The following is an 18,690-nucleotide window of genomic DNA, read 5'->3' as shown; positions in this document are numbered from 1 at the left end:
GTGGATTGGAGCCATTTTTACTACACAAACGGAAAGGGGAGACCAAAGGTGCCTTCGTTTTGAAAATTCTTCTCAGAGCCCACGAAATGTAGGCTGCAAGATGTATCTTTAAAAATATTCAGGCAGGATGATCAGATAGGGACAGACATGTCTTTATTTTAAATTATCTTTTGACAAGGAAATTTAGAAAAACCTGGCCAGGTATGCCACATAGAAAGCTACCTACTGAAATGAAAGTTGGATTTATAAGCATATTGCAATCTAAAGGAGTTTCCACATTTGCTAGCACATTCGAGGTCATACTTAATTTTCTGGATTTTTTTTTATAGCTTTATCAAGGTATAATTTGCATACCATAAAATTCACCCATTGTTAAGTGAATAATGGGTTGATTTTTAGTTAATTATGAAGAGCTCTGCAGCCATCATCTTCCTCTCAGATTTTTTTTAAACCAGAAATCTTACTTGAAAATAGTTTTATTTTTAACACTGAATTAAACATGTAAACATTTTTATTTAATTTAGAATATTTTATGCCATATTTAAGCTGGTATTGCCTATGACAAAAGCAGAGGGTGGAAGTCATTTTAAGGCAGCTTGTAGCTAAGAGCAGTAATATTACACTTCTATTTTATAACCTGTGGGCTCATTCTTTCTTTGGAAAACACATCTACATGAACTAACATTAACTCAAAGTCACTTTAAACTTCAAAGATTTATTAAAATATCACTGAAGAACAATGATGAAATAACTGGTGAAAAGATTTTCTTCCAATTATTCTAGAAGTGAACAAAAGGTCAGTATGATATAAACTGTTAAAAGTACAGTGAATAATTTCTTTCTAGCACTGTCAGAAACTTGGAAACTAGTTTGCTAAATAGTATTTACTAAATGTATATTGTATACCTATTTCTGTCCAAAATGCTGTGGGGAGGTATGTGATTCAGCAAATAGAATTCCTTACTCCCTAGGGTGGTGGTGAGAAAGTTCCCTACTTTTTTTTCATTCAGGTCCACTAACCTAAAATGGAAAAAAAAAATTGTAGAAACTCTTGATTTTTTTAATAAAATAAAAATTCCCCTGCTTTTAATATAAAAAGATTTATAAAATTCCTTAATAAGTACAACAAAAAATTCAAAGAATGCTCTGAACTTCTTTACTATAATCAGATAAAGGAGAGAAGGCAACAGATGGTCGTGGGGTATGGAGATGATGTGGTAAAGAGAGAGAAAGAAAAAGAGGAAAAAAAGGGAGAGAATCAAAAACAGATAAAGAAAAAGAAGAAAAAAGCAAGAATTCGTGGAAAGGAAAAACGAGGAAGGAACAGGAAAGCCATACATAGAATCACACACATATGGACCCACACACACAAAAAGAGAAATACTCTACGAGGAAAAAAAGAGAGATGTCCAAGGAGTAAAACCATCCTTTTCATGGCCCGTATTTGGATCTTGCAATTAAAGATGCTGAAAGCCATGGTGTGTTTGTGCAACCACAGGTGTAAGAACAGGACATTGGGAACCTGTCCTTCGAGCGAGATGAAACGAGGCTCAGGGCGAGATACGGCCTCTTTGCCAAAGGCTCCCAGTGTAGCTCGGAGAGTTTCCAATCTACACTGGGAGATAGAATGAAAGATGACTAATAGAACAGAACGGGGTGTGTGGTGATCAGAGCAGAAGTCTTTCTGGGGCAGGACAGAATTGGGAAGGAGGGCACCATGTGGGGAATGATGGCAGGGAGTGCTGGGAAGGCACACGGATACTCTTGCTCTTTCCCTCCTCAGCAGTTTCTGCTCAGGCAAAAAAAAAAAAAAAAAGCGTATGACTAAGAAAAAGATACCAATGTGAACTAACCAAATTCACATTTTGTTTGTGACTGAATACTTTTAAGGTTCTGTCTGGTTTTGGTCATTAGCCTAGGGTCACCAGGACCCAAGTGAAACCTCAATGATGCCAACTATGTTCATATCTTTATTTATAAAGTTTGCCCTGAATTCTGGTTGGGGCTCTATCACCACCTTGGCTGTGAGTGACCTTGGGTAGCTTCTAAACCCTTATTGAGTCTTAGTGTATTAAGTTGTAAACTGAAATAATTTAACTAGAAGATTTCTGAGATTTTATCCAACTAAAAGAATTATATTTTTAATTGAAATTGAGCAAAAAAAATTTCTTGAGACTATAAATCAGAATAGAAAAATTTTGATTAAAATATCCCTGAGAACATGCTATACATTAAGGTCGAAGCAAACAACTTTAAAAATCAGCAGATTTAACCTACATACACGATCTCTTATCCTCTAGTACTAAACCATTTGCCACTAAAACTGTGAAATAGGATCTATCAGCACCAGAACTGTATTGCCTTGATATACATGTTTAGATCTGCAATTTGTTGTGAATCATATATCAGCCTTGAAGTCCTCATTGGCAGACTATCAGCTTTTTAAAGAATTTGACTTTTTAAAGTCAAATCTATGGCATATAATTGTAAAAATATTAAATGAACAAGGAAATAAAGGGAGAAATGTAATAACTATGCATCTCAAAAGTAAGGTTATGTTCCTTCATCTTTCATTTTCACCAGACATCACTCGGTTCTGATTTTCGTATTCCTGCTTACAAATAAAGGGGGAAAGGCTGTGGGTGGTGGGACGCATGGGTGTGGGAGGGTACACTGTTGTCTATTAGTGGAATCAACCCTTTCAGCTGACAAAGACAACAACCAAATCTTTAGATGGTTTATTTGATCTGTGTGAAAGAGTGGCAGTGGGATTTCTGGCACTTGAATAAGCGGAAACAATATTTTTGGCTAGAGAGACTTCTGAGTTCTCTCAGGGAGTCTTCTAGAAGGCCATCTGGCCCAAACAGTATTTCTTTTGTAAAGCCCTGCATTTGGAAACACAAATGAAAGGTGTATAAGCTGCAATCAGATACCTATGAAAATAATTTGCTTTCAGTATGTGGAGGGGGGTGGGTATTATTCTTTGTAATTCTCTAGATGAAAAGACTCACATGAGGAAAAAAAATCTTTCTTTAATAAGATATAAATTCCCAATTTATATTCCAGCAGAGGGTTTGCTTATTAATGTAAACTTATTAATTTACATTATTGTTTTCTCGCGAGTGAAAGTAGAATGTTTCGATGATGTTTATAGTTATTATGTCAAGTAGTGACCTTGTTTTTGACCTTTTATAATTGTTAACTGAACCTAGATTTTAAAGGGGAACATGTCCTCTTCCTTGGTTTTTAGCCAGCTTGTGAAGCTGTAACAAATGAAAATAACGAAAAAGTTAGACGAAATCCTTCCAAAACCAAATGAAGCACCTATAATAATGATCTGAGTAAAACTAAAAATGATGCATAGCCGTATTTGTGGTAGGATACTGCAGAAACAGGAATATTCTAGCAAAGTATCTTTAAAATCTATCACATGTAATAGACTTTGCTATTCTTTCACATTTTTTCTGTTAGAGTCTCCATTTATAAACGAATGGTAAATTCTTATATTAAGATATCTAGAATTACCTATTAATCATTTCCTTTAGCTGTCATTTTTTGCCCAAGAAGAAATGAATATGAAAAGAGAAAACATTTAGCACTGGGTTTATAATAGAGACATGAAAAAATATGCTATATCATAATATATGAATGTATACATATTGCATAAATATTTATATGTACTTAACATGTAAGTTACATATCATGACATAAACTAAATACTTGCTTGAGATGTTTTCATTTCAGTTATCCAATATTCATACTATGCACAATTTTTAGTTGATAAAAAAAGAACTGTCAAAATCATATTTTTAATAAGCAATTCTAAATTCAGTTCTGAATAGAGAATTTTCAAATAGTGGAATTGCCACTAATATGGAAAAAATAACAGAAACAAAATCAGCCTTTAAGAAAATCCTTTATAAATTTAAAGTAAATCACATGGAAAGTGATTTATCCTGGCTAAAGTTTCTACCAATAATTTGAAGCTAAAATAATTAATGACATGAAGGTTATATCTCAAAATATATTTTTCTGGAAGGATTGGAGAAAGACTCAAGTTTGATTAATATTGTGGACATATATCTCACGACTCATGTCTGCAAGTTAGACATATTTTAGCTTATGGGAATTAAAATAGGAGCATAGAGTATGTGAAATGTTTTAAGCTTTTCCAACAGATTTTTACAAGAAAGGTGAGCTTGTAATGTCAATCTATAGCCTAATTCCTATTCGTGGGGACTGTTGTGCCAGGCAAAATTCTTTAGCCTATAAATATCTATAGTTTCCTGAAACAAAGCAGTCACTAGTATCATTATCCCAAATGGTACCACTATGCTGAATGGTGACAGATTATATGAGCAGATTATTATTTTTTTAATGTATTTTTTACCTGACATTAGACTAAGGGGACATCTTCTAATTAAAATAAAACAACAAAAAATTCTGTGACACCAAACTGAACTCCAGTAAGTTACCTACTTGTGATCTAAGTATTCCCACAAATTTTGTTATTTGGAAGGGACAGAAGAAAAGGTAGAACTTTTATTTTTGATAATAATTATTATAGTTATGGAATAAGAATAATTATTATTACTATAGAAAACACAAATGAACCAGCATTACCTGTGAACTTCAGCTATGGCTTTGGTCTCAGGGCAGAATATAATTTAAATACAATTTAAGTAGAAGTAGAGCAAGACAAAAATATATAATTTTGCTTTCTTGGGTCATTTCTACTTAAAAACATTACTTGAATGAAATTTTCATCCGAGTGGGGAAAAAAAGGTCTTTTGGAAATTTGTAACTGTCTCACTAGGACACAAACTATCAGTTTCCTGTAGTTGAGAGAGTCACCTGTGCTTTGGACAAAATATCTGAGGGTAGATGTTTTCACCAGTGATTCACATTTGAAATAAAACAGATTAGATGTTTGTTGGAAGCAATACTTTATACAATTGAGCAACCTATTTATACTAAATCTTTACAAACAGAACGCACATTATTTAAACCCCAAGACCCTTCAAGACCCAGAGTCACCTACCTGCAGACCCAATTTTTGTGACCAGCCAATTTATAGGCAAAGTGAAAGAAACATGCGAACAGGATAAAATAACCATATGTCCCCACTGGAAGCCCCATTACTTGAATCATTTAAACCTTGCTGGACAAAGCACCAGGAGAATTTGCTGTAGGAAACAAACAGCAATGGGGCAGAGAGGAAATGACCTAATAGTAAGTCTCCCTTCTGCTCTAATTTCTGAGGTTCTGTGTTCAGAAAAGCTGTCCTGTCACACTGTTGTGGAAGCTTATACTCCAACAAGAGAGCATTTCTTATTTAAAAAAAAAAAAAAAAAGCCAGTTCAGAATTTAACATTTAAGTTGCCATCATCAAAAGGCAAGGACACTTTGGGACAATTTTGTTTGGGAACAATACTTTTAAGATATGATGGAAAAGTGTTTTTGCTTTCATTCAAGAACTGAAATGCCAGCAAAAGAGTATGTTTCTAGTTTGAATTTTGTTTGCTGGCTACCGAAATTTAGGGTAACCTCTCCCATACTCCTAGCTGCTTACAATACCAAGAGGCATCCTTTGATGTAATCCAATGTGAAAACCAGGGTAGACCATTAACGGACGCAGTGTTGACCCAGACTGGCTGCTTGGTCTGCCATTTTGATGACCCATATCTTGCCTCAGTTTATTATTTCAGTAAGAAGTATTTATCACGTGCATATTCTTAGCTGGCAGAAGGTACACACAGAGAGGTGTAGAACATTTAGTGAATGTGTGCACAGGCACAGGCAGGAGAGGGGAGTGGATGGAGTTATTGGTATGTATGAATGGAAAAGTACATGGCTTTTCTCTTAGGTAAATACTTATGTGTATTCATGGAGCACCTGGGTTTTGGAGTCAAGATATAGAAATGAACATAAAACACAAATGTCAGCTTCAAAATATTTTTCTATAAACTGCAGTGTTTTTCCAATAGCCACTCCTGATTTGAAATCAAAGAACACTGTCCTGAAATTGGTGTCAGTCCAAATGGGATGTTTCTAATATCACATATTTTGCCTTTGGATTTTAAGTGCAGGTTTGTGCAAAGATGAGCCTGTGAGTGTGTGAGGGTGAACGTGTGTGCAAGGTCAGAGCTGAAGGCAGGTATCCATAATGAGCAGAGGGAGTGACCCACTTAATACTGTTACCCTCATTTCCAAGTCCCGGGATTTTTAGGTGTTTTTACTGCCAGTGAAAAGTGTTAAGTGGTACCTCTCACACTGATGTCACCAGTTCACCACCCAGAGCCAGTTTTGTCTTTTTTTTTTTTTTTTTTTTTGTAAAGGGGACTGTTTAAGATTTAGAACCCTGGTAATGTTTCAACATTCTTTCTCTCCTAAGTACTTTTGCATCGTAGGTATTAAAACTCCACTCCTTATGTAAATAACAAGGCCGAGTTCAGATATTACCTCTAGGATAGATTTATAAATGCAACTTTCCCCCCATTCTCTTAAAAAGAGTCAAACGGTATTACTGCAAATAACCTTTAAGATAATTAACTGACAATGCTGCGAGTAGCATAAAATCTTCCTTCAGGCGACACCTAATTTAAGTGTTACTGGCACAAAGTGGAGACAGATTGCGCATCACCACTGCAATATTTACATAGCAGAAACCCACAGAGCAGGAAACGCGAGGCTCAATGATGCACTAAATTAGGAACAACCGTACTCCAGCGTTAATTTGCTCTCCATTCTATCCAAATCTCAGGTCCAGAAATTGGTACAGGCACATATACAACCTCCCACTCTTAAATGACTCAACCGGAGGAGATTTTGGTACATTTTTGCCCCAAAATTAATATAACTTGGAATTTATTTCTTCTCTCCACAAGGACCATTTGATCAAACTGTGTTTATTTCATTACAACTTGCTCTCACTTTGATCTAAAATTATTTTCCTATGAATGTTGGTTGTATCTGAGTCTGTAGAGAAAAACTAAACAGACTTCTATTTTCTCAAAGGCTGCCAATATAGTTTATGAACAGAATAAACTATAGAGAGACTTGAGGGCCAGTTAGCGAAATATTCAGAAACATGGAAGGGCCAATTTACCTGAAGTGAATTTCTCACTGGTGAATGCTGTCCCCCTGCCCCCACAACTTACCCCTCTCAATGCAATGGTTTTTGAAACAAATGAAACAATATATTTTTTATATTTTTCCCCACGGTATTTTAAACATCAGTTTCACCCAAGGTATTAAGAAAATGTTTACCTTTCCTAATTGTTGATGTTCTTTAAAGGCAGCGATCAGTTCTTCAGCCCACTTAATCTTTTCAGGGGAAGGAGAAAACTGTTCCTGAACCACGGCAATTTGGTTAGGGTGTATCACCTGCTTACCTACAAGAAGATTAATAACACCGGAAACACAAAACAACAAACAGATGTTCAAACAAAATGTTTCAACCAGGAAAGCCTCCTAATGCCTCACAGACTGTACGCAAAATAACTAATATTTTACAACTTTTTAAAAAGAAAGGAACTGCAATCTGGCAGGCTTTTCCAGAATACCACATAAGAAACCTAGAAGAATGGGAATAATTGTGTTTCCTATCCTATAGAAATACCACCTTAGCGCAGATAATCTCTAATTTTTAGTTACAGGTGGGTAGACTGGCAGCTCGTTGGCTAATCCTTTGGCAGAAACTTTAAAGGATAATAACTGCAAATTAGAGTGATTATTTTGAGTTAAAGTATAAAAAAATGATATAACTCTTTCAAATTTTACAAGTTGTCTTTTGCTTATTTTGTATCATTTATCCCACCTGCCATGATTTCTTTTAGGAGCAGTCTGTTGGTTTTCATAAAGCTTACCAGAAGCAGATGTCAAATAGCGGCTTGTAATAACATATTTAATTTTCTTTCTTATAGATGAATACAGTGTGCCATTTCTAACCACCAACAGAAAACTGGATGTCAATGAAAATATTTTATTCAGTACAGTGACACAGAAGGCAAATTTGAACAGTGGTTCGGTCTCTAGATTACTCCGTTTTAAAATGTTTAAGTAAAAAAGTTACAGAAAGTTTCTCTACCCAAAAACATAACCAGATTTTCCCTTTTTTTTTAATAGAATGAAGACTCAATATTTCCTTATCAATATTTAGATACCCCAGAAGAAATCTTATCTCTGTAGTGATAGCTTTAAAAAAGCTTTCTGCTTCTTTCTTAAGTTTAAGGATCTTAAGTAAAAACATTACACAAACCTAAGACTCACAGGGTTCTATGAAATCATGAAGTCATTAAAAGAAACAACTTAACAATCAGGGAAGTATGCAATTGAATCAGGTCATTAATAAAATACAACATAATTTAATGATATAATAATGACAAGGTTATATTTTATTACATACATTATAAAGTTATGGACATATTTGGTTCTTTAAAAATGAATGTGCACTTAATGATAATTTGCTCTCCTAAATTTATTTGTCCATATATCAATTTGTTTTGCTTTTGAAATAGTTGTTTTAACATTTAGGCAGTACAAATTATACTCTTGATGTTTTTAAAAACGGTCAATTCCTGTTACTCTCATTATTCTATTGAATAGGAAAAAACCCAATATTTGTTAAAAAAAATTTCTTAGTGTTTCAAGGAAAAGAGTTTAAATGAATAAATGTAACAGTATCTTTTCTTACAGTAGCAGAATTAGAACCCTTTCACATTGTTATTTCATTCTTATCTGTCAGCACACTAATACAACATTAAAACCCTATACAAATAAAGCTGCTTTAAATTATTTGAGGAATTGTGCTCGCTTCAGCAGCATATATACTAAAACTGAGGAATAATTTCAGGGAACAAATAATACCAGTGATGATAAATGAGAGCTTTTTTTAATAGTAGGTATTGCAATTATATTTAAGTAATCTAATTGTTGTTACAATATTATTAATAAAGGATATCAGTTCTGGTAGTCATTTTGTACTAATTGTTAGTCCTGAATTTTATAATTTATGTACATAATTTATACTGATGTGTTAAAAGCCAGATTTCACGGGAACTTCTTGGTACAGACACTACGACTTGAGGAGAAAAACTAGAAATACTCTGAAACCATGATGGCTTGCAAGTATCCATCTTTTAGGTAATGAGGGTAATTTTCAGATATGTGTTAAGTTTCAGAAATTTATGAACATCCATGTATGAAGTTATCTTTTGTCGATTCTTACATATCCCAACAACAGGACATCAGACTTTAATGTCATGTGGGAGTGAAGCAAATATTTTATACAGAAGAGCTGTTATTGGCAAGTTACTGAGGGTGCAAAATTGGAAGACATTAAAATTTATGACCATGAAATCCTTTTTACAGTACCACTTGATATATCGTGCTTTAAATCAATACCTGTCAAGTCTTTTAGGTGACTGTATGATGGTGTCATTTTTGTCTTCTACAAAAGACTGCAAAAAAGAAGAAAACCTACCGTGCTTCATATTTACAATCTTTCTTCTCAGCATGCAGGACTGGAATACCTGTGATGACTAAGTCAGCTGTTGAAGCTTTATTCCAAGATTTATTTTTGGCTTCTTTTTATAAAAATAATTCCTAATGTTAATAGCCACTTATAGAGCCAATGCATTGATTTAAAATCAATCTGCATGGACTGTGGCCCAGTGAAATAATGACTGCAGAAAAGAAACTATAACCTACTGTTTGCTGCATGGCTAACTTTAAAAAAATACAACTCATTAAAAATAATATATAATTTTGAAAAGTACAGAAAATCCTTATGGCACAGACTGTCCCTTATCAGCGTTACAGATATCACAATACTTCCACTTGATTTGAAAACTTTCAGCCACTTGTTTCAGATAGAGTATTTCCCCTTCCTTCTGTCCCTCCTTCCTTCCTCACTGTCCTCCCTTGCTGTGCAAAGCCCAAGTTATGGCAATTAAATGACAAATAATTAGGACAAACAGATCAGAACTGGGTCTAAAATACTCAAAGAAAGCCCTTATTGTTTAAAAATACTACAAGTAATCTCATATCTTATAATCAGACTAATTACCTTTTATTGGTATGTAGAAATATAATTGGGACAACAAAGCCCTTCTTTCTAAAAATTGCAAAATGGTTATGAAGTGTAGCTCCCCACTTTACTGACTTGTTCACTTGCATATATAATGGGCACTGTACCCTCTGTGCCTCCCCATTCTCCCCCTGCTTCCATTTGTGTGTGTGTGTGATTTAATACTCCCTGTTGTTGAGAAACAATAGTGCCAAGCCCGTAAGCTCCTCACGCTGAGTTGGGCACAGTCTAGAAATTTAAATCTGATTTGAAGTAACTTGTCTTCTGCGATTGAATTAGGGACCAATTTAATTCAGTCCTGTTTCTTGGAGAAATTCTCAAACTCCTTTACAAGTTCTGGAGCAAACATTTACCCCAGAGGTAGCTAAGGACACCCAGGTTATACGGAATGATGGTGACACAGGCCAGCATCAATTCAGTGTTTTCAAAAAAAAATTTTTTTTATTGAATTAGTGCCCATTTCACAGCAACATCTGGCTGCTTGGCAGCCAGTGCTACACATTTTAGACCAACAACATCGAGGTCTATTAGATAGATTTCATGGAGCGTTTCTCCAACTTTTCCATTTGGGCTATTCCTAACTGGTCATTGGAAAGAGGCAGGTGTAACACACCACAGAGACAAGGACAACCTCAGGGCTGGGGTAGAGGGACTCTTTCTTTCTTAGTCACTATTAAATGTAGGGAGAATTCATTTATTAATAGTTCAGATGATTGGAAACTATTTCTCTAGAAGAGATCACATTCGTTTATTAAACAAATTTGGTGGTGGAATCACATTTTATTTTGACTCTTCATGTTAAAAACAAAAACAAATGTCAGAGCTTCATTTAATTCTAATGTAACATTAACATTGTTTCTTAAGTTGTTTAATTTTATTTGGGGTTAAACCACCATCCATTAAGAGATCTTTTACATTGAAGGTCACTGTATGAAATATTTATCTCCATAATCCCTAACTGGCTGCATTTCAAAAATATTTACAAAAGGGATAGTAAGGATGTTTGTCTCTTTTCCTTCTTATCTGGGTTCATTTCAGATCATGATAGTCTTATAACTTGCAGCAGCAGAAGAAATAAGAATAAAAGAGCTTACGGTGTTTCTTATCCGCAGTTGCGTGTGTGTGTGTGTGTGTGTGTGTGTGTGTGTGTGAGTGAACACAACTGCAGACATGTGTTTGTGTGTAGAATCCTACTGTGGTTTTGAAAAAAATGGATTTCTATTGCAAAAACACAATTTTCGGTTGCTCTCCAGACTCCTGGGGATCTGAGTGATCGGACATAGCAATCAAGAGATATCTGCCTGCGCTCCAGGATGGGATTGCAGGGGACCCACTGATCTGAGTGCCAGCCAATGCCCGTAGGTATCGTCAGGTGCAGAGACACGTACTGGGAGGTGGGACAGAAGGAAGGGGCTTGAAGTGGCAGGAGAATATAAAAGTAAAAAAAAAAAAATCAAAGAAGATATCACTGTTGTTTTTCAGAAATGAATTAATATTTTGAACGTTGGAGGAAAATTTTCTTCTATCCATCAACCCAAGTTCTTATGGCAATTCCCTTAAAAACACTTCTGTAATAGCTTCATCCCTCCCTGAGGGTCAGCAAAAACAAAATACTTAAGAGAAAAAGTGGTAACTAATGTAAAGAGAAAATAAAACGAGTGCTTTGTTTTTTGACTTGCGGAGCCAAAGGAAACCATGACCATTTATATAGCAGGTTCTTGCCCTAGATGGTTTTTTCACACGCCAGATAGAATAAGTATAAGAGACATGTGGCTGCAACAGAAACACGACTTTCTGGTTATAGTTCTACCTTTATGGAGTGTTTGCGAATTTAGATACTGCTTCTAAGATGTCATCAAGAGTCATACCGGTAAACCCCATTGCGGCTCCTTCCCTGGACTGCCTGAGGAGCCCCTCTCCGTCTCGAAAGTCAATGTACACCAGATCTATGGCCTGCAGACCGAAGGCCTTCGCTATAACAATAATCTTTTGTCGGGCGTACAGAATATCTTGGGCTTCTTTACCACTTGTTGCACCTGAAATGGGATGTTGACAGCAAAGGGAGACATTAACTCTGGAAACCAAACCCAGCCATCTATTGTAGAAACTCCCTTTGTAAAGGCATCTATGTCATCATGGGAATTGCTCCCCAGCAAAACTATGATTCTAGTATAGACGAAGAAAGGGATATGTGGATGCAGAATTAAATTTCATATGTGTCTATTTCTCTTGGAAGGCATCATTCAGTGTCATTACTTGTGTGTGGAGTAAGAAAAGGCCCCTCTTGTATCTCAGGAGATAGAATCACAAATGATGGGTCCCAAATTACTTCTGATATATTTTTTCCTTCTTGCCATTGCTTGGAAAGTATCAATCCAAAGACTGCACCACAAAAGGTGGCCGAGTGGCTGTGCAAGGAAATGGTTAACTTCTCTCACCGAGCACAGAAATTCGCGTGCTGTGGTTGCAGTGCCCTGCCATAACTAAGGTTCTGAGCCAAATAGAGCAGCTTCAGGGTTTGGACGAAGAACTTGGGGAAACGGAAGGGCACTCATTTTGAAAGAGGCAGAAAGTGTCCGCTGAACTGTCGGAAACACAAAAGTCTCCTGGAAAGGCTGGTATTAAAATAAGTTCCTTTTCTTTCACCCTAGGAGCGGGTGTGTATGGAGTATCACTGTTTCTATTTGGACCGTGACACTGCTCAGGGAAAGCGCCAGTATTGAGGCCACTGGAACTGTGGTTCTGCAAATGCTTTGTGGCCTTGGCCTCTTTTCTAGGTATGTCCACAGTCTCTAGTTATCCCTGTACCCAGACCAGAGGCATACTACCCAACGGATGGGGAAGATCAGTGGAAACTAGCATGCTATCTCAATAAATGTTTAATAAGAAGAGTTCTGAAATATACTTTAGGAGGAATTTAGGATCTATTTTAAATAATATTTGCATACTACATTTAGTGTAGAAAATGATTCATTAAAGCAAATGTGAAATTGCTTTAAATTTGTGTTAGAAGCCTAGACAGCCCTCATACTGATGTGAAAATAAAATATCTAAGCAATGGAGAGGTTGTTCATATATTATTATGTACAAAGTAGATGTCATATGTTCCTGAACCACATCTGAGGTTGCAACAGGCTTTTTATTATTTCATACATGAACAGAAGTAATAATGTAGTGTTCTGGAAGCAGGACAGCTATGAGGGGCCCTAAATTATCAGAAAGTATTGCCCATTCAGCTGAACAACCATTGTCATGGTTGGTAAATATATATTGTCATGTAAATGTCCATTCATGAAGGGGCAAAGAAAAAATACATCCATCCATACACACGCGCACGCACGCACGCACACACACATGCACGCACACATGCATGCACATATAGAGACTGAAAAAGAGAGAGAGAGAAATGTGATACCTATGCTGGCTCGAAAGTCTTCTCCTCCAAAAACAACAGCATCTAGAAAAAGACCCACTTGAGGTCCGGTCTTTAGTGCTTCTTCACACACGGTCTGTGAAGGAAAAGAACAGAACCAAATCTCACAGAAGTGAACAGTTTGGAGAGAAGCAGCCTGATGTATTTAAGTGACAGAAAGATCCAACTCTTCACACAGTTTGGCTGAAAGCAAACTAGCAGCCCTAAAAATGTAGTCCAAATTCACTTCTTTTCAAAGGCATTTAATATTGTCAAGATAAGTATGTTGTATAGATTTGCTTTGCTTAATGGACTGTAGGAATATAGTTATAAATGTATTTTAATATAATATTCAAATCGTAGTTCATCTAATTTCTAGAGAAACTTTGAATTAACTCATTTTGATTGTACTATAAATTATTTCTGCTTTTCCAAAATTCATTCTTGCTTTAAGAGACTCTCAAACAATAAACATAAAACATAACAAGAATTTTTAAATCAAATTCACTGGATTATTTGCATTAGGATCAGGATTTCTTAGTAAATGGCCTCAGGACTAAAGACATACAAAAATCTACAATTCCAAAGGGGAAAATAAAAATGCAACAAGACATCCAAGATGTATTAATTAGCAACTTCCATATTTCTATGTGAAAATAAAGATTAATAACATTTGTCATAGCTGGAACTGAATTAACAAAGGTGGAGATTCAGCATGTGGGTGGGGAAGACATGAAAATGGGGTGAGCACACTGTTGATTAATTTCAGAGGCTGTAAGTGCTCTAAGTACACTATGGCATATAATGGTACAACAGAGTTTAGAATTCAATCATTGTATGAATCTAGTTGCATCTAAGGGATATGCTTTGATTGTATCTCAGAACTGTGGGGCAGGCTGGAAGAATCTGTGGTCAGTGGTGTAAACACGCTGATCATGAGGCTGGAAGCGGCTCCCAAGCATGTGCCCCCTGGCCCTCCTGCAAGGTCCAGTAGGTCTCAAAGTTTCCTCTCAGAGCGTTTACTCCCATATTATCTAAGGCAGTTCAACTATCTTTTTTCTTTGTTTTTAGGGACTTCTTCCCTCCTGCCCTCTGAAACGGGGTGCTACATTGATGTTAACAAGTCAGGTGAAATGGGAGGCATATTTTGGAAAACGGTTTAAATGATCAGTGATAAAAGGGAGGAAACAAGGTAGCCATGAAATTGTTAAGGCAAATTGTTTAAGGCAGCTTAAACAATGCTGGAAAACCCCTGGCTCAGCTAATCTTCCTGAATGTGTACTGGGAAATTCTTTATGTTCTAATGTGGCAAACTGAAATAATATACTACAACTTACTGGTGTATACTAGCCTACAAATAGCAATCTTATATGCTAGACATTATGGCTAACGTTGCTACAAAGAGGCCAGAAAATTTCCCAATAGAAGGCAATTGTATACAAAAGAATAATTGAAAGTTAATTCATAAGGGCAACAAAATACATTTTCATGTACATTTTAAGTATAAATATAGTAATTCAAAGCATATGTTTATATATGTTTATTTAATTAAAATAAGAATATATAGACATTTCATTTAAATATTTAGGTCTGGGAAGTTTTCCCTTGCTACTTGACCAATGTCTTTGTCTTCTAGGATGCTCACAGCCTGATTTTGGATTATTATAGGCAATAAATGGTGCTCAAGGTTTACTTTGCTTTAAAAATATTTCTAGAATAATAGTTTAAGTAGATGTCAAGAGAACAGAAGTTCTCTTTAGGTAGTAAATAAAATACTAACTTATTAGTCACATTATGTTTTCTTACCTTAAAATTGAGCAAACCCATTGCAGTTTCCACAAAAGGGATTAAATTCATAGGTTGTTCAAGTTTTCGGCCTTTTAAGTAGAATGAAAATTTGTCTGAAAACTAAAACCAAAAGTGTCATAGGTGATTAGTAGGGGGAAAAAATGTACAATCACTAAAATGTTAGTCACAAAAGTAGTATTCAAGTCTTTGGCCTAAGGAAGTAATATCCCAGCTTATTTCGTACACAAAAAAAGAATTAAAACAGAACAAAACAAAACAAAAACAGGAGGAAAGACCAAAGGAAAAAGGTAACAAAGTTCCCACCAAACTGAATAGTAAAACTTCAAGCATTCTAATTTTTTTCCCCCCTAAAGGAGTAATTTGAGGCCTAGGAGTTAGAAGTGGAAAGAGAGATTCTGGAGTTTAAATGCTTTTCTTAAAAACATATTTGCTTAAGACCTCTAGCCTTCACTTCGTTAAATGCAAATGGTAGGCCCCCAAAACAGCAAAGTGTTGCTCTACCTGCCTTTCTGTTTTTGTTTTGGACCAGGCACTGACATCAGTGTAACTGTTCAGCAGCCTTCTGCGTGGCACCCACATTATTCATTATAGCACCATTATCCTTTGTTCAGAAGGTTTTTCTTCATAATTTTTTAGCTTACCTAGGAAGACCTTAAAAAGGAAGTTTAATTCTTTGAAGACCAAAGCTCGCCAATTTTTTCCATGAGACCAGTTCACAGCTAGCTCTGTGCTGCCAGTGGGGTAGCCCAAATTCCAAAATCTATCATCTGGAAACATACAAAAGCTCTTGCACAGATCTCCACCACCACCACCCCCCCCCTTTCAAAAGGAAAAAAAAAAAAAACCCACCACACTCTAAATTGTAAATCTATTATGTCTATCTAGATCTAATAAGATGTGGGGAGATAAAAAAAAACACACAGGTATGACAAAGATATTTTTGTAAATAAAGATGAAAACATATATATCCATTTTAAATTTAAGGAATATTCAGCCATTAATGGATATCAAAGGAAAAGGGAATTTTAATCATCTCTCCATTCAGTCTCAGTTGGGTAAATCATATCTAAGAGATTTGCATAAATATAAACCATCAAAGACTTTTCATCTTCAAAGGGGGTTTCAAGACCCTATAAGCTTTGTACTGTAATCATCGGAGGTCACCACCCTGCAGGAATAGGGCTGCTATGGCAACATAAAAAAACTAATGCTTAAGGCTTAGCATAATATTCTGACTAATAGAAAGGAAACTCATTTTAAAAGCTGGCAGCCTATTTACCAGAAGCAGGATTAGAGGTGTTATTTCCCCTTTTAGCTGCCCCCTCCTTGCTTGTGCAGCACCCCCCCCCTCTAAAAAATCTAATCACTGGGATCTTTAAAAAGCTTTTGAGCAATTTGCAGTAACTTTACAATTAGGCTAAAATAAATCACAGCTTTCAGTAATGAAGAATTATTCCCAGTTGCTCCACGGCTCCTCCCCTCCTCAGACACCATCATCGTCACCTCCTTAGTAACTTTTCAAGGGAAGGAATAACTCAACCAAAATAGCAAGAAAGAGGGCTACAACTGAAGGAGACAAAATGGATAATATTCCGTGTAAATGAAAAGAAAACATAATTTATGTCACATTTAAGCTAGAAAATGGGTAATGAAATATTAGTGGTTCTGGGGTTATATATGCACTGGAGGAACTTTTTTCCTCATTAAAAAAAAAAAAGAAGAAGAAACTTGCAACATTACTTGCCCCATTCTTTGTGATCACAGTTATAACTACGAAAATCATAAAGTTTAAAACTAGTTAAATACTTTATGTTTCCTGTTCTTAGAAAAAAAATCTCTAATGCTTTTTTGTTTTTAAGCCAATAGGGGCATTTGAACATTAAATATTCTAGCCCATTCTCCTTCTCCTCCTCCCCTTCTTTCTTAAAAAATTGCATTAAGTACTGACACAAAAGGTAACTAGTGGAGAAGTTTCAATTAATTTTTTCAAAAGGAGACGATTAAATGTTTCCGGCCTGGTAAAGTGTTCATTTCAGTGAGGTGGAGGGGAAGGGGGAGGGGGGTGGAGGAAAAGAAGGGGAAAAAATCACAAAGAGATTGGGGAGGAGATGAAGTAGCAGGGCTCAGCAATTCTTTCAATTCCAGTGCACACCCAATAGTGTGTTGGAAGAATGCACACTGTTCGGGATTTGTGGGAGAATTGTCCCGCGACAAAGGAGGCAGAGTCACGCTTGTTATAGTCCAATAAGCCGTGCCAGTCAAACAAGAACCCACACTAGCGACAAAAGACCAGCAAGAGATTCTCACACAAAAGAAAACAAGGAAGCCCATCTTTCAGTTGTGCATCAGGCTCTGGGTTTTATGCTTCACATAAATACAAACGGAGAGGAAAAAATAAACAGCCCAAAAGACTTCTGTTAACTAGAAATCCTATTTCTATCCAAGGATTTAAAACAGCGAACAGGAGCTGTAGCTGAAGGCTGGGGTGGGTCCTCGTCTCTTAAATGAAGGGTAATAACGGTGATAAACAGGCATTAACTATGAAACCAAAAGGGAACAGTGGCTTCAGATTCCGTTTCAATCCATTTAAGACATGTTCAAATGGGGTAGGAGGCCTCAGAGAGTGTAACCTACTATAACCAGTATCTCCCAGCTTCTGAGGGGTGACCTTGGAGAGAAGAACTCCAGCTTAGACAGTAAATAAGGGTCCTTGAACGTGGGTCTTCAAGAAGACTCCAACACGGAGCTGTCCAACAGAAACCGAATGGCAGCTACACATGTAATTCTAAATTTTCTAGTAGCTACATTAAAAGAGTTAAACGAAACAGGTGAATGTGGTTTTAATAATGTCTATTCAACCTGGGGCGCCTGGATGGCTTGGTCTGGTGTAGCATGCAACTCTTGATCTCAGGGTTGTGAGTTCAAGCCCCATGATGGGTGTAGAGAATACTTAAAAAAAAAACTTTATTCTTTATTTTTATTTATTCATTTTTTTTTTGTAGCCTGCTTTTCTTTTTCTTTTCAAATTTTTATTTAAATTCTAGTTAGTTAACATATAATGTAATATGAGTTTCAGGAGTAAAACAAAAAAAAATCTTAAAGAAAATAATGTTTATTACCCAATCAATCTGACATACAATCATTTCAACATGTGATCAATATAAAAATTATTGAGATAATTTACAGTCTTTTGGGGGGAGAGGGCTCCTAAGTCTTCAAAATCCCATGTGTATTTCACACTTATAGCACATCTCAATTTGGACTTGCCACATTTCAAGCGCTCAGTAACCACATGTGGCAGGTGGCTATAGCATTGGAAAGTATAGATCCAAGGCATCTACGTGCATTAGAAAAGGGAATGGTTTCCTCAGGTGTTACA

The 18,690-nt window shown here is 36.0% G+C and overlaps 1 protein-coding gene across 1 annotated transcript in view; it reads right to left on the bottom strand.

Moving 5' to 3' along the window:
- CLYBL (citramalyl-CoA lyase) overlaps nt 1–18,690 on the bottom strand; it is a 132,708-nt gene that overhangs the window by 11,851 nt on the left and 102,167 nt on the right. The window contains exons 4-7 of the mRNA XM_047075324.1: nt 15,309–15,410; nt 13,506–13,599; nt 11,959–12,126; nt 7,270–7,394 (exon numbers count right to left, since the gene is read on the bottom strand). Of these exons, the coding sequence (XP_046931280.1) occupies nt 7,270–7,394; nt 11,959–12,126; nt 13,506–13,599; nt 15,309–15,410 (489 nt within the window). The remainder of the gene's footprint in view (nt 1–7,269; nt 7,395–11,958; nt 12,127–13,505; nt 13,600–15,308; nt 15,411–18,690) is intronic.

The sequence above is a fragment of the Lynx rufus genome, unplaced genomic scaffold (genome assembly GCF_022079265.1).
Source record: "Lynx rufus isolate CCGP_SWC_20201006 ecotype Redwood Valley unplaced genomic scaffold, mLynRuf1.p SCAF_1, whole genome shotgun sequence".
NCBI classification, from domain to species: domain Eukaryota; kingdom Metazoa; phylum Chordata; class Mammalia; order Carnivora; family Felidae; genus Lynx; species Lynx rufus.
This window is presented reverse-complemented; position numbering and strand designations above follow the sequence as displayed.